The sequence below is a fragment of the Xiphias gladius genome, chromosome 7 (assembly GCF_016859285.1).
Source record: "Xiphias gladius isolate SHS-SW01 ecotype Sanya breed wild chromosome 7, ASM1685928v1, whole genome shotgun sequence".
Taxonomy (NCBI): domain Eukaryota; kingdom Metazoa; phylum Chordata; class Actinopteri; order Istiophoriformes; family Xiphiidae; genus Xiphias; species Xiphias gladius.
Window position 1 is genome coordinate 9,257,792 of NC_053406.1, and position 25,527 is coordinate 9,283,318.

The following is a 25,527-nucleotide window of genomic DNA, read 5'->3' on the forward strand; positions in this document are numbered from 1 at the left end:
GGAATGCCTCAAAACTCTTTAAGGGGCACTTGGCCATGAACCATTTAGAGATAGATTATCAAAACTGCATGCACCATGATGGTCTATATATTCCATTCAGTTTTGACATTTAATAATGTCCAGGTAAATTTACCTCTCGGAAATAGAGAAGTATACTGTGTATTTATAAGATGTGATCAACATATTGGGAAATACATTTATTTCCTGACATTTGTCCTGTGTCCTTTCTCAAAATATTGAGCTATTCCTTTGCATCTTGACAAACTCCTAAGAAGCAGAGATGCAACATCTAATTTCACAAGCTGAACTTGCTCTAAAAAAGCTTAATAGCTCAAAAAAGTAATTTCTTCTCCGCAAAGATTATTTCCTTTCTCAAATAATCCATATCTATTATTACATTCCTTGCTCTCTTACTGCTGCCTTATGTCTGCAAAAAATAAACTGAGCAAGACAGAAGCAGTCTCATTACTGCATAGTCCCAGTTACTTTCAAACTGATTGTGGATTTAAGTTGGATCTGCATTTAGTCCACATTGTAATCAGGTTGTTTCAGTGATGGGTCAACTAAGTGAGTACCCTAATGCTCACAAGTGCTGGATAAGAGACAAATTAGACAGGCGAAATAGCTGAGACATACTGCAACACAAAGGGATTTTCCATGTTGCAGTATTATCACCGGGTGGATCCTGCTCATGATGGCAATGCATAAGATGAAGTCCAACACAGATTACACATTGAAATTATGTCTTTATTAATAGGAGGAATAACTAATTCATTGCACTCCACAACCACATTGCGTTAATAGTTTTCCTGTGAAATCTGTTTATTAAAGGTGTAGTACGAAAAACATTAAGCAAATGTCAAAGCGACTATTTAGAAACCTCCCCATAAACAAAACTAAACCATGTGACTGGCAAAATGTTTTAAGTCAACTCTGAAAAAGAATTTAATACTGAAAGTAGGTAACACAGGACAACAATAAAAGGTCTTCCCAATATGAGAAATCACAATATTTTGCAATAAGTACTTTTGGTTACCTGTACTTGGCAAAAAAAAGGTACCAATTTGTGACATATGGCAAGACAATGCAGTTAATTGTAAAAAACAAAAAAAAACAAAAACAAAAAAAAACAACCCAAAGGCTCAAATTTAAATAAATGTTTTGCTACTGACTGATCAAACCTTTCAGACAATGTCTTTCTCGATCACATATTTACATCTATTCACTATAATACAAACACAAAACTAATGAAAAAATGAATTGGTATGGGGAAAAAAAAAAAAAAAAAATTCATACTCGTTCATTTGGCTCATATCAAAACAAAATACAGTCAAGCATTAAGTGTGTGGATTTACAAAGGAGTGCTGTAGTCAAAAGTCTGAACATGGATTCGTTTTTGTCCCAGTGAGTGTGCTTGGACATTGCCGACCTGGAATTGTTTCTTTTCCTTACCTTAGCTCAAAAAACAACTGCATGTCTGAGACTACAGTAAACTTAGTTGACCCCTGAGTTTCTAATGCAAAACTAGTGTATGAAATACCTCAATACAGTGTATCTTAGTGCAAGCCAGCAATATGCTTGATTAAACAGAGGTATATTAGTTAGCACCCAAGCTGACAAGATTCCCCAGAATGGTTACTCTGCTGGCCAAATCACAGCAAGCAGTATGGGAGGTGGTGTTTTGCTCTGTATCCTTGTGAAAACCAGCAGTTCAAATGCTTGAATTTGTATTACATCTATAAATGTGTTTTTTCATAGAAAATATAAATATCCCTGAATTAAACAGATTCACAGCATTTTCTCTCGAGGACTCCAGTGCTACTACCATAACATGGCCATCAAGTGTCTTTAAGGTCTCCAGTTAATGTCCGTCTCCAGCTTTCCTCTAAAGCCTGTAGTTACAGCCGCTACGTCCTTCATTCACTGTCATGATAATTTACCGTCCGCTTCCCCCGGTTCCGGGTGTTGACACGCGTCTTTCGCTGCGGTTTGCTGTATGACTCGTCACTGTCCTCCTCCTCTGAGGCAGCCCGTTGCCGGCGCTGCCTTAGCTGGCGGCTTGCGGTCCTTTCACCGATCCCAGACTTTCTGGGACTTCTCCTCTTTGGACTGCTGTGGGACCCTGAGCTGGCAAATGAGTTTTCAGAGGCTGAAGACAACTGCTCGCTTTCAGAGTCAGAACTGTGGTTGCTGCTGCTGTAGCTTTCCTTTCGTTTGTGTTTTGGCCGCTTAACGTTCTTCTTCCCGCTCCTTGAACCACCAACATCTTCCACCTCCTCGCTGGAATCAGACTGGGAAGAGGTGTCCTCCTGGTTGCTGTTAGCATCCCGTCGTTTGGATTCCCTTTTGGGACGCTTTGAGGAGCCTGACCTGCTATTTTTATTGTTCTTGGATACTGGCTCCTTCTTTCCGTCATCCTCCCCATCTTCAGAGTCTGAGGTGTAAATACGTTTTCTCTTGGAAGACAGCTGATTCCTAGTTTCATTGGGAGAGTTTCTTTTAGACTCTCTCTTATTATACCTGTCTTCCCTAGAAGCTGTGGCTGTTTTGTTGCCGTTCCTCTGTGTACCCTGGCTTGCGGAAGCAGAATCTTCCTCAGAAAAAGAGTTGTCACTGATGTATTTCTTTTTTGGTAGGGCTCGGAGACTCAGCCGTCTATTTGATGTGTAATCTGAATGATCAGACTCTTCGTCTGATGAGCCAGTGGAGCGTTTCCTCCTCGACTTCCTCTTGGGTTTGTATTCCTGCTCAGAACTCTCTGAAGCTGAGGTGTCACCATGAGGCCGTTTAGATTTGCTCTTGTTTCGTGCTGACCTCTTTGCTCTTGTTTCAACTTCAAATTCCTCACTAGAGTGATTGCTTTCTTCTTTGCTTTCTTCATCTTTTTTCAGTCTTTTCTTGCATGGGCTGGGTCTCTTTGGAGGATCACTGAGTTCGTCTGATTCTGCACCATTCAGTTTATTTGTTGAGGCAGATTTTTGTTTATCTTGGCTTTTTGATGGTGTAGCTTTACTCTTTTTCTTAGAGTCCTTGTGGATTGCTTCCTCTACATTTCTTCCATTTTGGTGTGGGTGTTTCTGGGAACTGTGGTTTTTGTAATCTTCATCTGAGCTAACAGGAGGTTTGTGTCGTGTGGTCCTGCGTTCAGTGTCCTCTACCTCCTCCTCTTCCTCCTCCTCCTCACTTGTAATCCTCTTCTTCCTGGCTGGAGTGGAGGCTGTGCTTCTAGAAGGTTTCTGAGACACGGCCGCCTGTTCCTCCTCCTCCTCCTCCTCCTCCTCTTCCTCCTCCTCCTCTTCTCCAGAACTCTCCTCGGCAGTTATGTCCTGCTCAGAGTTGCTGTCAGACTTGTGATGTTTTGCACTGTGTCCGTTTACGTTGGACAAAGTAGCTGCAGAAGAAAGGAGAAAAAAAAAAAAAGAAGAAAAAAAAAGGCTCAAACTGATTAGAGAAACTTGTCACAATTCCAAGCCAGTGGAAAGTAGAAATCAAAAACTAAACATGACCGATGAGGACATTACTCACCATTTCCCTTTGTTTTAGCAGCTTGTCTCGATTCCCTCTGTTTGTTGGACTTTGTGTCGCCATTCTGCTGATTCTGGGAGGAGGATGAAGCGTCGCTGACGTTTCCATCCTCCTCATCCTGGGATTCACAACCGGATTCTTTTGTATTCCGAGAACCTAACAAGAGGAACGAGAGCAGAACTGAGCAAAAATCTATCCTGTAAGCTGCCTAAAACATAAAAATGCAAAAAGCTCTGAGTGTCCTACTCTTTCTGAATTCCAATGTTTATTTTGAAAAGTACTAAGAAAATCATCTGCCTACCCCCTGTTGATGGCTCTCCATCTGAATCTGAGCTGCTCTGGATCACTGCGGTGCGTTTGCTGGCCCGGGCTGTATGGCGGAGGCGGCTGCTGCTCCTTCTTGGCTTCTCTTCCTCCTCATCGTCTTCATCTGATGCTTCAAGGAGTTTGATCTTATTCACAGCTGCCCTCGCCGTCTTTCTTTTGAGTGACCTGCGGACCGTGATTTCTTCTTCCTCCTTGTCCGAGCCCTGGGACGTGGCTCTGTCAGAGTCCCGGTGGTGACGTCTCTCCCTGCGAGACGACCTGCTGCTGTGACCATTAATCTCCGCTCTGCCCTCTGAAAACAAGCCACAGAGGGGGATGCTAAGTGTGTGACTGTGATTGACTGGGTTCTAGGTGTAAACGGTTTGTGTCTGTAGTGTTTACCTGTCCGTTTCCTGTCCGTGGCTGCACTGTTTCTGGTCAGCCGTCTACTCCTGCTGGGGTAACGATGACCTGAAGACTGGGAGGACATTTCTCCATCCTCAACCTCTTCAGCTTCACTGTCTAATTCCTCCTCTTCTTCGTCGTCGTCTTCCTCCTCTTCACTATCGCTCTCTGCAACTAGCAACAATATCATATTTCCAGGGACATCATTTTTGGGCTCTCTTTCAAATATGCAAATTTTGAATGTCACATTATGATCTCCTGGTTTTCCTCTATATCTAAATACAGGGCAGGATATTTGAAAACTGGATATTCACTGGAAAAATTCCTGACCTTTTTTCCTCTGCTTAGCACAATTGCTTCTCGTTACTCTTGCTTTCTGTCTGCGTTGATGGTGCCTTGAGGAACCAGGACGTTTTTCCTCCTCTGACTCGCTCGGCTCACTTTCACTGTCAGACTCTGAAGTAGAAAAACACTCAATCATGTCAAGATTTAAACTAATGTGCTATCAGATATGTCATTTCAATTCAGGAAAGCACTCTCTAAAAATGTTTCTTCTGAACAGTATTTAATTAGGGGACATAAAAATATTGCAAAAACTTAAATTTCAACAGTGCATTTTAAGACTGTAGCTTTCAGTTTTCAAACTACTCTCACGATAATTCAGAGGACAGTATCTGTCTCCACTATTAATGTGCAGTGGGATTGCTGTTATAAAAGCAATCCTGTAACAAACTAAATGAGGTCGGTGTGCCATATTTAGGTATAACTGCACAGCAATGCTTAATCTGAGCTGGGATTAAGCAGTTAATTGACAATTACTGTCATGTCATATTTCACTGTAATGCTTGGGACCAGCTTTTTGTTAATTGCAAGTCAAACATGGCACAACGTCGTACATGTCACAGGTGGAAGATCTTGCTTTTTCAATGATTCGCTATCATTTCAGTATCTATTTATCATTATGCGACAAAGTCTCTTTTGTACCCGGTGTTGATGAAGCAGCTTTGGAGCCGGAGTCGTCCTCCGAGGAACTGTGACCTGAGCTGCTGCTTCGACTCCTCCTGGCTCTCTCAGGAACAGACACTTTGGCTGAGGTAGATTTAGTGACTGACGTCGACTCCACTTTTTCCTGAGTTTTGACTGCAGCCCTCTTTTGACTAGAGAAAAGAAGAATGCAATTTTTTAATCGGACAGTGGCATGGAAAAGTAATTATCTGCAAGCATTTCAATATGAGCTTTTGAAACCTAACTGGTCCGACACCTAAACAGTTTTGAAGTAAACTGATTACTTTTAAAAATCTGCTGTATTAGGAAGTGTACAATGGAGGAAAAAAACAAAAAAACAAAACCATAAACACAGTTACAGTTTTTTGTTTTATTTAACCTATGGCCTATAGATTACATGGTTTGCCCGCTGATCCACTCAATTCTTAAGCAGGTGAGCTGAGAAGAGGCGCAACTCAAACAGACCTTGTTGTGGCAGTGGGCTGATCCTGTTGCTGCATTTTCTTGCGGAACCTCTGACTGCGGCGGAGCCTATCACTGCTTTTGACAGCAGTTTTGTACTCAGATATGATTGTTCTGATTTGCTCCTCGAAGAAGGCAGAGAGCCGCAAGGTCATACTGTAAATCTACGACAGAATAGTAAAAGGATAGAAGAGATGAGTCAGACAAACTACAATATAAACTATTATGTCCAACAATAAATGACTTAGCACTTAAGTCTAAGCACACAAATCTAAACCCCCGAGGAGGTTTTAATAGCTGTTTTAGTAGATGACATTTTTTCCAGGCTTTAATTACTCTGCTACCTTGGAGCGTTTATTGGGTGTGTAGGCTTTAGCGTTGGCAAATATTAGGCGGGTGTCTTTGCAAAGCTCTACAGGGTTTTCATAGTGGTCTTCCTCCAGGGTCCTTTTCACTGAGCCAAAGTCCATTGGTGTATCAATAATGTCATGATAGTCCTGGACAGACACACAAAACACAATTTAGACTTCATCTTTACCAAAACATAGGAACACACAGCACAAAATGTAACCTACTGATGTTGCTTTGTTAATAGCTTGACTCCAGCCTGATGTGTTAACTCACTGGATAGTTCTGAGGATCCACAGGCTGTCTGAACGGTTCGGAGTCCTCACACTCAAATATGTAGTTGAGCAGACTCTTGCACTGTTCCTTCCAGGCGTCTCTGTCTGGCAGCACCTCTACAGAGCGCTGCAAATACCCAGAAGGGAGAGAGGGCATCATCATCATGACACGTAACACCTACTAATCTGCTGCTGTTAAATTATTAACAGTCAATCTGCCACCAAACTGTCCTCTCCACTTTCTCGTACAGATAGTATTTGTTAAAGCAACAGTCACAATGACGTAGTACACAGTTTCAACAGCTGATGTATGTTAATTCTTAATTTGGGTTGACTTGTTTTTAAATGTTGTTTAAGTCCTTTGTATGAAACCGTATATATCATCTATTATATATACTGTATACTTTATGTCTGTTTACCTGACGTAACCGGTGTCCAGCTGAGGTTCCTGGTGCTTCTGTATCCTCATCCTGTAGACAGTAAAGAAATGTGGGTTACTTGAATCTGATCATTGAACTGCGAATTTAATTTTCCACTGTTGAGGGGACATTGATAAACTGATTAAAAATGGAAAACTATCCAGACAGCTTATGTACAATCTAGCTATTTGACTAGTGCAGTAATTTCACTAATATGTGACACATAGTGTACAAAAAAAGAATAAATGTCATTAAACATAACATTCAAGCTGTTTACACAGGTAGAGTTACCTCTTCATCATCATCCATCTCTTCAACAGCACTGTAAATCTCCATGATATCTGTGCAGCTTGGATTACTGAGGAAAGTAGGAATAATATTACAACTCTGAGTCTACAACACATGTTTTACTGTGTAATTCTAAGGTATCATCACATCTTCTATAGAATTCTTTCCCTTCAGTTGTTGACAGATATGTTCAAATACTTTAATTTTCTGTTACAGATTCTGATTCTTGGGATGCAGAATCTTCCAATGATCAATTTAATCATTATGTAACACACATTTTTTTAAGTTACACTTTAAAAAAAAAAAAAAAGTTTGAGAAGAACAACTCACTTGACATATTTCTGGAGGACATTTGTGATGATTTTTGCAGAGTGGGCAATCTTGCTCCTTGGCTCATTGAAAGTGCGGGCATTATGTGCAATATACCGGGCATCCCAAATTAATGCTGAAAGACGTCTGTGGACCACCAGAGGTAAGTAAAATATACGGTGTTGTACAAAATACAAGTTATTAGAATTTCAGTAGGCAAAGACAATACAAGGACAGATAAAGAGATCAGTCTCAAGTACAAATAATTCCATTAATTAACTCTGACCAACTTTTATTAACAGGTATATGGAAGAAAGAAAGACTGGTGGAACTGACCTGTAGAATCTGTGCATGAGTCGCAGTCTGATGGTTCCCAGATCAGTAGGATAGGCAATCACAGTGCAGTAGGTGGGATACTGGACCAAGTCCACAGGACCAGAGAAGGGAGCTGCAATTTCTTTAGCAGAAATACAATGCAATGATGTTAGCATAACTGGGAAGAAGTTCTTTCACAGTTAAATGGACCTGTAGATAGCCCGATGTGAGTCAATGAAAATGACACTGTGATAGATATGTGAAAGACAGAGAATCAGATGTGAATGAATGCAAACTAAACAAAAGTTAAAGACTGTCTTTGAATGTGTACACACCAACGGTAATTAGCTGGTCGATGCCAGCAATGACACGTTCACACTCCTCGTCCCTGCTCCTCTCCCCCCACTCCCCTGGCACAGGCTTGTACATCAGCTCGCTCCTCTCTTCTGCTGTCACAGTAATACCACCTCCTTCTGTCTCTGGCTGCTGGGCTGCACAGCAGAGACAGACTTGTTCAGTATACAGTGCGACCCCATTAACCTTACTCTCATGAGCAGACCACAGCACTGCGATGGCTGTTTGTGGATGTGACATTAAGTACCAGGTCTCAATTACCGTTGTCTGGAATAGGTTCCACATCCCAAGGACTCAGTTTCTCAGTTTCCGCATTGTCCCATCTGGTAGGAACACAAAAACTGGTGTAAGGCAATTTGCCACAGTCAGCTATCAAATCTGAAACATGAGTGCTACTTTTTTTTTTTTTTTTTTTTTAATTAAAAATGAATAAACATGTGTTATGGTCATCAACAAGATGTTTGTTTTTCTTTGTATTAAAAAAATAGAAGTAAATGCTATTATAATTACAAGAACACACAGTTTCATAGACACGATGTTCTGTACACAGAACAAAGAAGAGATGAGTAAATGATCCCGCTCCACTGTGAATGTGTCAACTACAAACACAGTACTGCCTCTTAGTGACCACTAGGGGGCAGAAAGCTTAGTCATGACAATTTGGCTATAGACTTTGAAGTACATAAAATTGATATGCTTAAAAATAAAGATGTCTAATCTAACTTCAAATACATTTTTGGGAAAGGAAATGTTTAGGTTGGATTTTTATTTACTGTCTGCCATTGTTGCAGTATCAAGAAGCAGACCCTGCAAGAGTGTCAGCCAAAAATTTCATTTCACTCACTGCTGTCTGGCAAGGCATACAGTGTCCCAAGTTTTGCTTTAAATAGTGACAGCAGTGACGGTAAAAGTCAGCGTGTTAGAAAACTAACTTGGTATTGGTGGTGGTGTCACAACCACAGTATCCCCAGTTACCCTGTCCTGACAACATATGTGTTTTTCCCACCTGACTTTAAAACACTGGAAGAGGCTGTCTGGATATTCTGGCTGGTAGGGCTCCTGACAGACGATGGTCCCAAACCACCAGGCATCGTCTATTACTGAGCGAAATCTGTCGTCTGCAACAGAGAAAATTATACCAAATTCACGAAGCAGAAAAAAATGCATGGCACCTATATATGCAGGTGGCAGCACGGATGAAGCATTTGAAACAGGATGTATGTGAACAATAACAAAATTTCATTTATCAGCACCTACAATAAGAAGCAGTAATGCAAAAATGAAAAAGAATCCTCATGCTGGAACAAGGGTCTCCAGTACTTATTCATCTTTCTGAAATGTTGACATAAAGCTATTAAACTCACTCTAGGGTGCACGTTTGTTCTGTGTAGATTTATGTTCAAAACTGATGACACAGATACATGGAGGATGCTACTTGTCCTAAAAACAAAGACTTAACATCTGCGCTAACTTACTTGGTTGCCAGTTTCTACGGAGTGCCTCATCATAACTTTGTCTCAAAACCAGGAAATCTATAACATCTGGCATGTCGTGATACCTGTTGGAGAAACCAGTCATTTTCAATTACAATAAACATCCGTTGTCTCTGTGAAACTGATGCTGAATCATGGTGATGTATTCACATCCATTTTTTAAAAACAAACTACAGCACCAGAGATTTAGCAAGCATTTCAAAACCAAAAACAGAATTTTATTCTGAAACTTTGGGAAGCAGAGAGCTTATTTTCAGTATGATAACCACAACCCAACACATAAATGTAGCCACTATTATTTCCATAGAAAAAATACCTAATTTTGGAATCATGACCTTTTTATACACATAGTCAGTTCATACAAGACTCAGGTAAATGCCACCTTCATGTCGGTTTGCTAATGAGAATAAGAAAAGCAATAATAGTTTACTGTTTTTCTCAATAGAGACAAATAAAATGAAACTGAGATGCTTACTTGACAGAAAAAGACTTGTCTGTGATTTTGCCAGTGCCATGGTCAATAAGAGTCAGCTTCAGACAGCACAGTGTTGGAGGGCAGACTTCATATTTGATCCCAGTGATCTTCACAAACTCTTGGTCCTAGGAAATATACAGCAGGGTTTCCATTAATTTGCATTTCCAAGATTTCTACTAACACTGATGAGCTTAAACATTATGACCACTCAAAGATGAAACGACCAAACATTGATGATCTCATAACAACAGTCCATCCCAAGTCTGGGATACTGTACATTAGACAGTAAGTGAAGAGTCGGTTCGCATCTATAACGTGTTGGATGCAGGACAAATGGGCAGGTTTAAAGACCTGAGCGACTTTGACAAGGGCCAAATCATTATGGCCAGACGACTGGCTTGCAGCATCCCCGAAACATCAAGCTTTGTGCGGCTCTGCCCGCCAGCGGCGGTGAGTACTCTGACAGTCCGAGGAGAGACACTGGCCCAAAGAGACAAACCACAAACCTCTGCATCATCAATGTGTGAGGGTTACCAAGGCTATCCCATCTGGTCCGAACGAACAGAAGTGTACTGTGGCGCAGGTGGCAGAAGGTTTTAATGATGATTATGGAAGGAATGTGCCACAACACACAATGCATCGCACGTTGCTGCATATGGAGCTGGTCAGAGTGCCCATGCTGGTCATGATGTTTTGGCCCATCAGTGTGGGCCCATCAACATCTTGATTTTCTCTTTTTTTTTTTTTAGTCACCTGACTGAAGACTTTGTAGATTATGTTCAACTTTTTTGGAATTCAGTGTATTTTTCCAAACTCTTCTACAAGGAATGCTTCACATATCTTCTAATTTGCCCTAGTCTTACCCGCAGCTCCATTTTCTTCCAGGGCTGTTTGTCTAAGTTGATGGGGTAGAGTTCATTCCGGCTCACTGCCTCAACGTAGGCTTCATGTCCCTGTCGAAAGTAGATCACCTGACAAACACAGAGAGAGTCAGAGCTTAGGATGTGATGGGATGATGGAAACTGGACGATGATCACAATCATTCTTTTTACAGGATTATCATGATGCTTGCTACTACCACCAAGAGATTTTCCAAAAGTATTTAAACTACACCTATACATTTGCTATATATTTAAGAACAATCCCAGCTGTTAATAATATCTAACATATATTTACCAGTTCTACTCATTTTACAGTCTTCTGGCAGTTTAAAATCATCTGCTTACAAAAGCTTGCATTTCTTTACATTTTGTGTATGGTTTATTTCTTGGGTTCTAATAGTAATTTTATCAGTTTCTCTGATTCTGTTTCTCTCTTGTGCTAATGCAATGACCTAAAGGCTCTTGAGGCAGAATTAAGTTTGATCTTAAGTAAGGAGCATGATGTCAAGGTTAAGTTACAACTGGAAAAATAATGATGATGTGAGAAGACAGAACAGAAACTGGGGATTGAAATATAAATGATGTACGATCACACTACAGAAGTCTTTCCTTACATAATGAAGACCATAGCTCGGTAAAAACACAGATCCTAACATTAGCACATACCTCATCGCCCATTTGGGGGACAAAAGGAGACTTCCTGGGGATGAAATCAGTGATCCATGGTGAGGGTCTGAACTCATTGGACACTTCTCTGTTGATGGATGGTCTGGCCTTTGGACGCTGATTGGAGACCCAAGATGGAAAATGTTAAAAGCGTAAATATGAACAATATTTAAAAATATATGTTGGAAAATTCATCATTATATTTCCTCAACGACAGAATCTAAAGCAGTCTGGGCGATGTCTAACCATTTAAGATTCACACAGTGACTCGTCAGGATTAGAAATCCAATCATGAGTGGAACAGGATATCTGTGTCTAAATAACTCACCCGGGGTGCCTTGTTTTTTGCTTTCTTGGCCTTCTCTTTGCTTTTCTTCCCCGGTTTTTCCTCTTCATCACTCTGCTGCTTCTCCTCCTCTTCCTCATTCTCTTCTTCTTCCTCTTCGGAGGAGCTGAGTCTGTACCGCACTCGTTTCCGTGATGACAAGGGGGTCGAGGGCTGCAGGTTGATACCAGCATCTGCCGTCCAGTCCGAGTACTCGCTTGACGTGTGGCTGCCCAATCAAAAGCAGTTATGATTACCATTTTAAGGTACATAGATGAAAACAGGCAATACAGATATTTAATTAACTAACTTGTTTTAACCTGCTTGGGGTACCAGGTGGGTGGAGATTGCCACCTAAGACAACACAAAGGAGTAACAAAGTTTCAATATCAAAGTCAATACTTTTCAGTTTATATCACAAGTTTTTGTGATTCAGGAAAACCCTTTTATCTGGTACTCTAAACAAGTTCAAACAAATGCTAAGAATTATTCCCCAACAGTATGTGACCCTTGTCCATTCAACTTTATACCTTGAGCTGTCACTGTTCCACTCCTCCTCATCATTGGAGGACTCCAGTTCACTCCCATCCAATTCATTGTCCTGAACCGATTCAAAACAAGAACGAGAAATGGCATAAAAACCAAAAAGACCCCTGGTGCTTGTAAATTACATTTTTTCACAAAACCACAGGCGACTGGAAAATGTGATACCTCTGAGCTTGCAGTCTCCTCTCCCTCTTCACAGGACAAATCAATGAATTCCACTGTGTCACTGCGGCTGTGTGTTCGCTTTGTAGTGGGAGGCTCATCATCTGAATCATCCTAGAGGAACAGATGGGACTGACTCAACACCAGTGCAAAGATTTGTACAGAAATTGTTGGGAACTTGGGAAAATAAAAAAATAAAAAAACGGAAATCTCTGATGATAAATGAAAAAACACAATCCCAAACAGGCCATAGAGAATATACTTAATATACACACAGTGTATATAGTTACCATCCAACACAACACCTTAAATGAAATATGATCTTACGTGCAAGTTGCAGATGGGTTGAAGTTCAATAAATAGAGTCTAATGAATATTTACAACATGGAGTACATAAATTATTTTTCAAATTGCCATTTAAGACTTCCTACATTGGTGAAGGAACAAGAAACCTACTCGACAGCTACTGTAGATAATGCGTCTCTTCTTTGCATTGTACAGAGCCACCTCCTCATCTCCTTTGGCTGTTCGGATGTCCTCCTGGTCCCTGAAAAAACAATTTCCTCAATGTTTAAAATGAAAGAGGAACACCACCAAAACTGAGAGAAATCTAAACGTTGTAAAATGTTGTTATATGTAAACCACATATAACAAACCACATGTTGCTAAATAAGTATATTTAGTCATAAAGCCCCTGTCACTTTTCTGCTGATGTTAATACCATGCTTTCTACACCTACAGTTCAAAAATAATGATAATGGACCATTGGTCATTTGATGTCATTAAGAAAACCAAGCTGCATTCACGTTCTCTTAAATCCTTTTTTTACATTTTATGAAACAAAGACTTGTAAAAATAATTTCTAGACTCAACCATGTAATCAAAATTTACCTTTCTAAAGAAAATTAGTTTTTTGACATGAATATGTAAAATGTTGAATTCAGTTGGATATGATCTAAAAATTGATCTGTTCTAAAACGGGAATAGGATCCATTTCCATTTAGGTCATTTTAAGCTAGTAGGTTATAAAAATAATCATTTGTCTTTTGTGTTTACAGTGTTACCTTAGAAACAAAATCCAATAGAAAGATCCAGAAAGAGCACAAATGTCTCCAGTCACACATGCCATATCTTCAGCTGTGGCTGGTAAAATGGTCTACCTGTAGCTGCTGGGTGCCAGTTCAGGCACCACCACCCTGCGTCTCCAGGCCTGCAGGTCTCTCTCTGTGGCCATCTGGCTGCGGGGAGCATTCTGGTGCATCTGCCGGACGCCCTCCACCTGTCCACTGCGGCGCAGACCCACATTCGGGGGTGACTGCACATCTGCTCGATCATTCACAGATACTGCAATGAAGGAAAAATGACAAATATTAACCCACAGTAAATAATACTAAAAATCACAAAGCTATTCTCCGACAGCTCATCAGATCAATACATCAGCTAAAACTATCCAAAGCAACACTGCTGTATTGATACCTCTGCGTGGTGTGCTTGGTGCTGGTGCCAAGGCTGGGCCCTGGGCCTCAGCTTGGCCCTCTGGTCCTGCTCCAGCACCCGGCACCGCCTCTGTCCCAGGCTGGTTCTGCCGGTCCTGTTGCTCCCGGAGCTGTCGGATGGCCTCGTCCAGAAGGCTGCTGCGTCTTGCCGCAACCTCCTCATGCTCTGCAGTCTGCTGGCTGATCACCTGCTCCACCACCTCGCCATCACCTGAAGATGTCATTGAACGGGGAAAGGAAGAACATGAGTGGATGGTAGTGGAGCGTCATGATGGACATACAGTATAACTACAGCAGGCTGATTGGAAAAGTTTGACTTGTTATTAAATCTAGGTGGCTGATAAAGCAGTGAAAGTGGACTGGGGAATTTGTGATTTATTAATTAAAATGTATGTTGTTCAGTAAAGTTTAGAAAGGGATAATTATGGTCATACTAAGCCTTACTGGTTGCTACGTATCCCAGCTGAGGAACCAGATGCTCAGCAGCAATGTTTTCCCGCCCTGGAACAAGACGCTGGTACCTGAGGTTAAAAACATTTTTTAAATATTTCTAAGTTTATTAAGATATATTTTAAATAGAAGACAGCTGTTTTAATGCCAACACTGACCTTGATATTAAATATATAAATAAAGATCATAAGTAAAACAGGGACAATAAGAACATAATGTTATAAAAACAGCTGAAGATCAAAATTTAACTGCTCTTATCAACGTGGTTCCTTTTTTTATAGTGGCCTGGGGCATTGAGAAGCTTCATGGACTAAACATTCAATGGATGGAGACTGTGGTATTGGTCATGTCTACCTCGGTGGATGGGGATTTCCATCCACGTCCACCAAGAATGGTGGGGGCATGAGATGTGGTGCCTGCTGTGTCTGTTCATCCAACACGAAGCCGTTGGAATCCCGGATCAGCGGTCTATAGTCTGTGTGGAAGAACACCTGGTCTGGAAGCTGTGTGGAGACCAGGAGAAAGATGCTGGATAGGATACCATGCTGCTTTTTTTTTTTTTTTATATTCATGCGATGATGGATTATTCAGAAACACATACTTGTTTTCGGATGGCCATCACTATACAGTGATATAAATCCATATTTTATCAATCTGTAAAAATGCGTTACTGTACATTTATGGAGCAGAAAACAACAACAGTCCCTAAAAATGGCCTTACTGTGGTTTTAACCTGGCAATGTAGATGCATTGTTTGTGTAAAAATTTAAATGTACATTTGCAATTTATTCTTGCCTTCTCATACGGCTTGGAACTGCCGAAGCCAAAGATGAGCAGATGGCCGTGAGAGTCTGTACAGGCGAAGCGCTGGCCATCGGGAGTGAATTTGCAGTCGAACACGGCTCCATGACCCTGGCCCTCAATCTGGATCAGAAACACAAAAATCACCCCGGGTACAGAAACTCATTAACAATGGAAGCAAACTCCACACAAAAGGAGTTTTTGACAATAGCCCAAATGTGTGTGTTTTTTTTTTTTTCTCTTTCCTTTTTTTTTAAATTTTAGGCTTTCAATAATTGTTCACACTATGTGTCTGTGCATGATTTTCTCCTTTCAAATCCTGCAGGACCTCATAGTAGATATGAAAAAAACAAAACAAAAAAAAACAATCACATTCTGTTTCCTCCTCACTACCCAATACATACTAAACTAAGTCTGTTTTGTTACCATGCTGCTTATTGCGGCGTGTCTCTAAATGAGTACTGTTTGTTCATCATGCTGCAGAACTGCTGTGTTCACCATCCTGTAAAAGACATGTTCTGATAGTGTCAGTGTACCATGTTGAAGTAGTGCTGTGTGTTTGTCCCTCGCAGCAGATCCCAAATGAAGACATTCCCATCATGGCCAGCAGATAGGATGATCCTGGGGTCAAAAGGGTGCGGTTCTAGCACAAACACCTCAGCCTCATGGCCCTGAAAACAGTGTTCAGGTTAGTCTCTGGTTGTAAAAGTAGTCAGTTTGTGGAGGTTAAATGAGATGGTTGTGATATCCACTATGCTCAACATTTTGCTAAGAGAAACAAAACATTGTGCACATTTACTTTAAGGATATGTAGCAGCTGTCCCGTGTAGGAGTTCCACACTTTGAGGAGATGGTTGTTAACAGCCGTGATGACTGTATTGTCATGGCGATCCCATGCTACCATGGTGACTTTGGGTTTGAAGTAGCTTTCCTCTTCACTCACTGCTTCAGCACTGTAAGTAAAAAAAAACAAAAACAAACAAAACATCAGATTAGAAAATATACATACTACAGGTTGCAGGTCTTTACTCAACACAAATGACAGTGAAATAACCAACAGCTTGTACTTGATGTAGTTTCATTTATGCTATTAAATAAAAACAGAAATATGTTCCCTATTTTGGGCCATAAAGCAATCCAGCAGATCTACCACAAATAATAATCAAACATTGAACAGAATGGGTGCAGTTAATCGACAAGTTGATTGACAAGTGACTTCCTAACTAAGCCTATGTCATGCTGACGATTTTCTTTTCCAATTAAACGGAAACCCGCTTTTATACTGGATTATCTTGCACTTGCTGCTGAATACATTCATGACCGTGACCCCTTTGTAAACTCACACACAGTACTGAATTTAATACATGAAAATGTATTGAAAATGCTGAGATAGCATATAGCTGTGAAAAAATGTAAATCATTTTGGTTATTAAATGTTACTTGTGAAAGGCAGTGAAAATGTGAAAATATCTTTGGCAGATGAGCTAATTTTAGAGTCTGCCAGGGAGGCTCTTTTATAGTTGTTCCCAAGACAGACAGACAAGCTCTGGGTGGTAAACACTATTTTTTCCTTGCATTTCAAAAAAAATGAAGGTAGCTGAAATATTGGCTAAACTTATATTCATATTATGAGTGATGTACTCCATTGGCACATAAGGTATACATTCTGTATGTATATTAACAATATCAAATCACTATTCAGAAATAACGATATTGCACATAAAAATCCAACATCTTCCAGTCCTTAGCTGGAAATAATGTTAAGTCATCACGACCTGTTAGTGACAGCTTTACAGGCAGATGAGAGCGCTAAGACTTACACAACTTGACAACTGAAGAAATAAAACACTTGGGAAAATGGATTCCTCAGCTGACATCAGCACCTCTTACACTTGGACGTGCTCCGACAGCTCTTTGAGGAGGCCCAGACAGCAAATGGCTGTGCCCCATTTAACAAATCTACCAGATACTTTTACAGCAAATTCTTGCATATCCTGTTGCCTGTATATTGTATTTCTTCATTTTTTTTTTTGCGATTACAGAGCACAAACCAAAGGCTTTTGCACTAAGATAAGATCATTTTCATCCACGCTGGTTTACAACAGCAAAGTTGGTCCTTACCCTGGAAGAGTGGCAGACATGTTGAGCAAGATGCACCTCCACTGCTGCCGTTGATGGAGCTTCCAGATCCGCGCTGTTCCATCACGACTTCCGCTAACAAACCTGAGCCAGGACCGTGACAGCGAATGTCATATTTAATTCACTATTAACTACCATGCTAAATTCATGATGCAGCGAAGCAATTGGATATACAGTCATTTTATCATACCTTTCACCTGAGTGGCAAAACTGGATGCTATCAACTTTGTCCTACAAAGAGACAACAGAAATGTGGAGAATGATCAACACACCTTTCTGTTATTGCTGATGTACAGCTGAAATCTACTGTGAATATGTTCTGTTTGTACAATATGCTGCAGCAGCAATATAAACGTTAACCGGCTCTTGAGAGGGTTCTTACTGTGTGCTCATGGAGCTCTGATATCTTCTCTGGACTCCCACTTCCCAAGTAATATATGCGGATGACATCATCAGTACTTCCTGTTGCTAAGAACATCCCACCTGGGATGGGGGAAAGGAAAAAATCAGCTTCAAGTGTTCAACCCAAAAATTGAAAAAGCTGTATGTCTATAATTATATGCTGGCTAGATGATAAATCTGAAAGCTGTGCAATGCTAAAACAAATTCAGTAGCATACGTACAGGTTCATTCAACACAAACATCATTTAAATACAACATTACTATTTTTCTAAAATCACTAATTACCTGGACTGAATGAGGAGCATACTGTCTGAACTCCTGGCCTTGGCCGCTCCGTAAATTTGGGTGGCCGATCACTTGAAGGATAGTAGAGAAAATTTTACTGATGGGAAAAGGGCATTTTACTGACACACAACAGTACATAGTAAAACGGGAGCAGTGTTATGTTATTTTTAACTCCCATTTACATGACAGTCTACAACTTAGCATGTTACACTGTTTGCTAGGAGCCTTGTTTGTTTAACTGATACACAAGCAAACCAAACTATGCTGTTGTGTTTTCTGAATCTTTACTATACTTTTCTGTTTTTTTCTCCTTTATGAGAGATTTTTAAGGTGATATTAAAACACACAGTATTCATACTAAACAATAATATTCAAAAATATTTAATGGACTATTAATTTGATCTTTTTTTTTGGTAATGCAACAGAGTATATGTAAATGAAAACCTCTGACATACAAACCGTTGCTTAACAAGCAGCACTCACCTAAAGTTGATGTTGTTGACGTCCCACTGCCAGAAGTAGACAGTAGCATCAGTTCCAGTGGACAGCATGTAACGTTTTGAGCCCTTGGCAAATGGTGAGAACTGAAAGTACAAGATTTTCAAAGATCCGGCATCTAAATTATTCTTACGAAGTCATTCTAATATCATGCAGTCAAATATTAACACTTTTCCTTCTTACTATCCAATCAGGCCAAAATCCTGGTCTTGAGCTGACATGCAAAAGAACCAGGTTAAATTTTATTTTCTGGTTTACAATACAAATCTTCAGTGGTTCAAGTGATGGCATAAAATCAATAACTGACATGTTCTATGGATCTGAATAATTTTGTCCTTGCAATTCTACAAAGAACAATGTTTTTACACTTGGCAGAGGCATAAGTTGTCATAGCAGTAAAGAGAAAATGAGATGAAGACTCATGGAAACAGATGCTTCAAATAAAACACGACCATGCCAGACTTGCTACCAACTCTTCCTGTTTTATTTCAGTCAGTATCGATGCAGCAAAAACATATTAATGCTAACTAATGTTTTAAGCCTCTGGTCTATTCCAAAAAAATCAGTACGGCATATAAAATTGATTAATTAAAATAACAAATTCCAAAGTTATAGACACTCTCTATTATGTTATCTTTTTTGTCCTATATCTGCATAGCACTATTTGAAGGAAACAGACGTTGGCTCAAGTTAGCTCTTGGCAATTTTTTTCTTTTTTCAATGACTTCAATGAAAACAGGTCTAGTAAGATCTACATCCTAGAAATACTTAACTACTGCGTAATGGAGTGGAGTACAGTAAAGGTATCTCACAGTCCAATTATGAGAGCTACATGGCTGGAAATGTTTGAAATATAAGAAGGGAATTCATGAATCTTGCGTCTTTGCTTTGATAGCAGTAACATATCTACAATTGCTTTATTTTTGCTATGGTCATCCAGACAATTTCGCGTGCCCAGAATGAGGGGATGACACTTGATCTCATTCAAGTGATCATCTCATGATGATCTCACTCATATGATAACAATTACTTTTGTGTAGAAAAAAGAACCAGCTCCCTTTTGTCTTGGAAAACACAGGTCAGCTTCACATTGAAAATGACTTTATATTAGTATATTGAAAGAGATTCCTTTACCTGAAGGGAGGTAATGGATCCACTGTGCCCCTGCAGCACAGCCACAGGGGCACAGGTACGAAGGCACCATACACGGATGGTCTTGTCACAGCTTCCTGCGGCAATTAATGTGTTCTCATAATTAACCGCCAAGTCTGTGATTTCTGCAGAGTGTCCTCGCAACGTTGAATGAAGCCTTCCATCAAACGAAGACCAAATCTTCACCAAACAGTCATCGGAGCCCTGAAAAAGAAAAAAAATAACTTCTACTTTAATAATTTACTTTAGCATACATTAGGAGACAAGTCTCGCACAAAGTTAAGAGGACAGGCTAGCAATTGGAGGCATAAGCAACATGGATCTGATCCTACCATTAAAAATATATACAGTCATAGTCAGCTGAGTGTCAAATTTTTTAAGTGTACTATATCAAATAATTCAGTGTTCTAAAATAGCAAAAGCAAAATTAAAATTACACAGCACATTAAGTAGGGGTTTATTTTTGAGTGGGGGTATACGCCATCAAATTCCATCTTACTGTGAAGATCCTGAGACCAGTGCGATCAAATGCAATACAGTACACTGCAGACAGATGCCCCAGGATCCGCCTATGCAGCCGCATGTGCTCATAGTTGCTGACAGGATTGATGGAGCTGAAGCGCTGCACTCCCGTCAGCTCTCTCCCTCGATGCACCTCCACTGTTGATGATAAGATGCCAATCATCAGAAGAGTGATGAAATTACAGGACTGCAACAGGACTGGTATCAGCACAAATAGAGTGGGCATAAGATATATTTACTCTAATGTGGGCAGTAATAGAGGGGGCATTATAATCACGGGATGAAATGAAACATATGGAAATACAAGAGGCTGTTATTCTTGGGCTTAACAAAGTATGTAAATGCATTGTCTTTCAATAAATCTTATGCCTCTCAATACAGATCTTAATGAACTTAAGTTTTAGTTTAGTTAGTCTCTCTCAGTCACTTGCTTTGTGACTCTTCTTATACCAATTGTGTCAGTTAATAAATTTGATTCAAACAGCACAAAATGAGCTGCCATCAAATCCAATCTGTAAACAGTAACAATACCACTGCTGCTCTGAAGTCGGATGCATCTTGTTTGCATCAGTTACTTTGAAAAATGACAAAATATCAGAGAAACATGAATACCATACTTTTTTTCTGCTTTAAGGTCACACTGCTTCAAGCTGAAGTTGTTAAGCATGTAATGAGGCCTTTTTGTGGTCCATGCCTTCTCAAACATGGCTGACTGACAGTTGAGTAAATTCAATAGCATTTTTTAAAATAAACAAAATATCCAAAAGTCAACCGACATGTGCACTACTTTTCCTGAAGAAAGTATGGTTTTAAATTAAAAAACAATGTCACGAACAGGCATAAAAAGAATCTCTGCAGCACTGTGCAGGAGATAAATGCCTCAACTGCGGAACCAACTCAACAGGAGTGGTTGGAAATCCTGAAGAATCAGGCAGAATCAGGCAGTTAAAGTATTGAGAAAAATAATAATAATTCTGCAGAAATCTCTAGATGAGAGGACGACTTACCATCGCAATAACTTTCATTTTGTTAGCAACAAACACTGCAGTGTAACTGGCTGCATTAAGGCACTCAATCTAGCTAAGTCACTGCAGTGCACCACACTGATATCTGTCAACAACAGGCTGACAAAATGCCTTCTACTAAAATTTGGACAGTCAGGGAAAATAGTAATACAGAGTGCATTACACAGTGTGCACAGTGTATAACCTAGGATTTTAATTATTCAGACTTGTCAATATGCAAATTACCCGGTTATTCAATGACTTGTGAGCACACACATCACATGCACATGGTTAGTGGGTAGACACATTTAAAAACACTGCCAAGCAATACCATGCAAAGTACATGTACAAAGTACAACAAATCCCAACACATCCATTTGTCCATTTCATTTTCTTCAAACACACATAACAGAGGAATATCAAACAAGGCCAGACATACCTAATTGTGGAAGATTCTTGCACATCAAAGGCCTCTCTGGTGGTCTGCCCCGGTGAAGGGCTGCATATGATGAAGCTTTAAACCGCACACTGTCGCAGTCTGAAAAACAAAACAGAAAGTTCAGAGATTAAGAGATATGATTCATCTGATTATCAGATGCGTGTGGCGAATGGATTGTTTCAGTTCTGGTGACTACACAAACCAAAAAAATATTTAAACCTTTATATTATGTAAAACTCAATATTCATCAGTGTAAGTGGCATGTATAACTTCCACTACACAGTAAGTATTGAGAAAAAAAGCTTGTTATAAATTTCTTCAGAAACACTTAAGACGATCGCTGAAGATTGTGTACCTTTGCGGGTCCTAAGCATTGACTGCTTTCCGGACCCCAGGAGAGAGTGTACACCTGGGACACATGACGGCACGTCTTTGTCCAGAAGTGGTCCAATTTGCTTACATATCTGTAGCAAATGGTCTGGTGCAATGTGTCCGTTGGCTGCAACCTGTCAGAGCAAACAATAACAGGGTAGTGATATGACACTGAATGTAGATCACTGTTGAAATGATTGGTCGATTAATTGATCGACATAAAATGAATAAAACAACTATTCTGATAAGCGATTATGAGACTAAAATGCCAAACAACCTTCTTAAATGTAAGGATTGCTGCTTTTCTTTGTTTTGGATCATTGTCAATTGAATGTGTTTGGTTTTTAGACTGTTGGTCAGACAAGATGCGCAATTCAAAGATGTCATCTTGGGCTCTCAGAACTTGTGATCAATATATTTTAGTGTTTTCTGACATTTTTATAGAGTAATCAGGAAACAGTCAGCAGATTAATCAATAAAGAAAACAGTTGCAGGATTGTATGTATTATACTTGATATAGGTCTCTGTCTGCAAGATGTAGTTAAGTCTGATCTTGGACTGCTTTCATTTTAAGAACACATCTCACATACAGCAGAAAATAAAAACAGTCAACTGGCAACCAAGAAACCATGCTGTTATATGTTGTTTATTGCATGATTTGAGACCTATGTATGTATGTATGTATGCGCAACATTTTCATATTTATCTCATGTAATACTAGCAGTCTAAAGACTTTTCTGGGAGCTGCAGTTTGGTAAAAATACATGTCTGACTGGTTGTCTGGTTGTTTCATGTGCTTCTCAACTCCTATTCTGAAAGGCGTGGCTTCTTATGCAAAATTTCTCTTTTGATGGACCAATCACAGCGCCGGTAACATGCACAACAACGCAGAGACAGCGCATCTCGGCCTCCGATTGGCCAATGGAGCCGTCTCTACGTAGCGAGAAGCCGAACTACCCACCCTATGCGCAGTACAACAGTCGGGGCTAAATAATGTTAAACTCTCGGTTCAAATACCGTTTTCTGAACGAACGAATCTCAGTTCACTTTCTGAAAAATTAACCCAGAGAAAACGAGCTGTGACCTTGTCAATCCTCCCAACGCAAGGATATCCAACAGCAGTCCAGCACGAAAAAGAACAAAGACCGTAAACAAGCACAGAGCATGGATACAGGGTCCCCTGTCACAAGACAATAACAACCGACGACAGTGAATTTAACAACAGAGATTAAGTTCAATCTCACCACATCTTCATATGTTCTCGGGTGCTCGTTTCCCAGCCAGTCCAGTCTCCCGGGCAAGAGCTGTCGAAAACAGGAGTTTTTGTAAAGCGGGGTCAACACAGAAAACACCAGCAGGTACACATCCAGTTAGGGAAAAACCGGGTGATGTCAAACTAGTGAGACGTACAGAGGTATTAAAAAGTCGACAGAAGTGAGACAAGTTTTATGCCCAGACCCAGTCAACACCGACGGATAGCAGCTAGCAGATAACAAGCAGCAGAGACAGCGGGGATACACACCTGATATTCCTCTAGTTCGCTCGCCAGGACCTGCAGTGGATTAAAAGAGGCGATTCAGACCAGACAGCCTCTTTTAACTAACTCTACTATTAACTAGCTAGTCAACTATTTTGAAAGACAAAACATTGTGCCAGTTAAGGCACGCCAGCTCACCTCAGCCGCTCTCCGACATGGACCCGTTGTTAGAAAACGAGAGATCAAGTAATAGAGCTCTGAAATTGAACAGAGAGGAAATTAACCGTGAGAAAAGCAGTCGGGTTACCAATTAGCACGAACCGTATCGTTGTAAATTGAGCTATCAGTTGGGTTTACTTCTGCGGCTTACCCGACTCAAGGAGCGAAGTGTTCCGATTTTTGGCCATTGAATCGGCCGTGATTTGGAAAGGAGGAACAAATTTTAGGCTAACTTTATGACTACAGAGAATAGGATATATTTATTTAATTTCGGCTACACAGCTCTGACCCCCTCCACGGTTGCTCCCGCTTTCTATTCAGCCTGTTTGCCGTCGCCATTGGAAGGATGAGGCCTCAGCGAGTCGACTTACTTCCGCCACAGCGGAGTAACACAGGAAAAAGGGGGTGGGGAGGAGCGCCCTCTCAACAAAAGACCAAAGTGTGCGTTAGCTGGCAGTCTGGCGACATTTGCATTTTTTGCGTGTAACATCAGACACTGACACGATGTCCAACCCCACTTGTAAACACATAAAATAAATTAATAAATTTTTAAAAATTAAACATAACGCGGTAATCACCCCCCCCCCGTATTACCGACCAAGGTCGTGAGTTCTGCACATGACGTCATAGGTGATGTTTGCCAAATTTGCTTTTTCAGTCTGATGATTGATAAATTTTGCTTCATCAGTTTTGTAAAATTTTATCAGACCAGTCCTCTGGAGGGGGGAAAGGGCACTGCAGTATAGCCACCTACTTAATTTCTTTGTAGTACCGAGAAGTGAGTTAAAACCGTATTATCTTCTTTGGTATTCATATATTTATTAATGTAATAATATATATTGGTATTCATCAATGTGCTATTTCAGTGGCCAGCCATTCATTTCAACGATTGGCCATTTTTTTGACACTGGCGGCCGACGTTTCACAGGTGCAGTAGAAGCCTATAGGTTTTCAACATGCTATGCTATATGTCATTTTTAAAACTGTTTAAGGATTGAATTTATAGTACAATCCTAAATTGTACAAGTATTAGTATATGAGGACTAAGGGATACAGCAGCTTATGTTAATACTCCTTTGGCAAAAAAGACCATGAAAAAAGCACCATGGTTTTCATCCCTCTCTCGTCATGGGGGCCAGTATTAGATGTCACAAGGTACTATTCATTGGGATTTACAGAACCTTTTTATTCATGTTCATATCCACAATAGATTTGTGAAAAATCATGTACAAATTTTTATGTCAACTATGAAAGTGAAAACTTCAGCTTTTGACAGGGGGCAAAATATTCTTGCTGGAGGGACAGATTTGATTCACAGGCTACCACTGTAAAGCTTATTGGATATGTTGTAGGTTAGGACAACCTGAAGGGTCAGGCAAGGCTGGATATAGTGGTATAGTGTGCTGAATGCACTATAGGTGATGGAAACTTGGAGGCAACAGGAGTCCCACAGCAAATTTAGCACTGGGGCCCCCAAACAAGTTAATCTGGTCATGGGGCTGGGACATCCCAAAGCGTCCAAAGATAAATTTTGTTGGGCCAAAAAGTGATTGAAAGAACAAGAAAGAATAAAATATTTGTTACACACTTTTGGTTGAACTCTTCATAACTCATCAACATGTCTGAACGTTGTGCCATAACCTGTAATGAGGGGTCACAAGGTTAAGAATCACAGGGTAAAGTTATTGTTTAAATCCGAATATACCGTTGTT

General features: G+C 40.2%; 1 protein-coding gene across 2 annotated transcripts; it reads right to left on the bottom strand.

Annotated features, from left to right (window-relative positions):
- Positions 1-729: 729 nt before the first annotated feature.
- On the bottom strand, positions 730-24,186 carry brwd1 (bromodomain and WD repeat domain containing 1). Of its 2 annotated transcripts, XM_040130678.1 has the most exons (44): positions 23,967-24,186; positions 23,795-23,853; positions 23,642-23,671; positions 23,364-23,423; positions 22,103-22,253; positions 21,748-21,846; positions 20,282-20,442; positions 19,765-19,986; positions 18,616-18,716; positions 18,133-18,203; positions 17,828-17,928; positions 17,636-17,676; positions 17,428-17,529; positions 16,106-16,259; positions 15,843-15,977; positions 15,301-15,429; positions 14,860-15,008; positions 14,500-14,576; positions 14,036-14,266; positions 13,720-13,903; positions 13,016-13,106; positions 12,563-12,673; positions 12,382-12,452; positions 11,855-12,080; positions 11,527-11,643; positions 10,843-10,950; positions 9,980-10,104; positions 9,487-9,569; positions 9,018-9,129; positions 8,273-8,334; positions 7,993-8,148; positions 7,679-7,799; positions 7,364-7,489; positions 7,037-7,103; positions 6,746-6,796; positions 6,328-6,453; positions 6,048-6,200; positions 5,707-5,867; positions 5,221-5,393; positions 4,567-4,692; positions 4,234-4,410; positions 3,827-4,144; positions 3,526-3,681; positions 730-3,391 (listed from the first exon to the last, which is right to left on the bottom strand). In XM_040130678.1, exons 1-44 carry the CDS (start codon positions 24,001-24,003, stop codon positions 1,917-1,919), a joined length of 6,786 nt encoding a protein of 2,261 aa, XP_039986612.1. In that variant the 5' UTR covers positions 24,004-24,186; the 3' UTR covers positions 730-1,916. The 2 variants fall into 2 exon arrangements, with proteins under 2 accessions (XP_039986612.1, XP_039986613.1); XM_040130679.1 differs by lacking the exons at positions 730-3,391; positions 3,526-3,681; positions 3,827-4,144; ... (13 more) ...; positions 9,487-9,569; positions 9,980-10,104 and adding an exon at positions 12,162-12,205 and having other exon boundaries at positions 10,842-10,950.
- Positions 24,187-25,527: the final 1,341 nt, after the last annotated feature.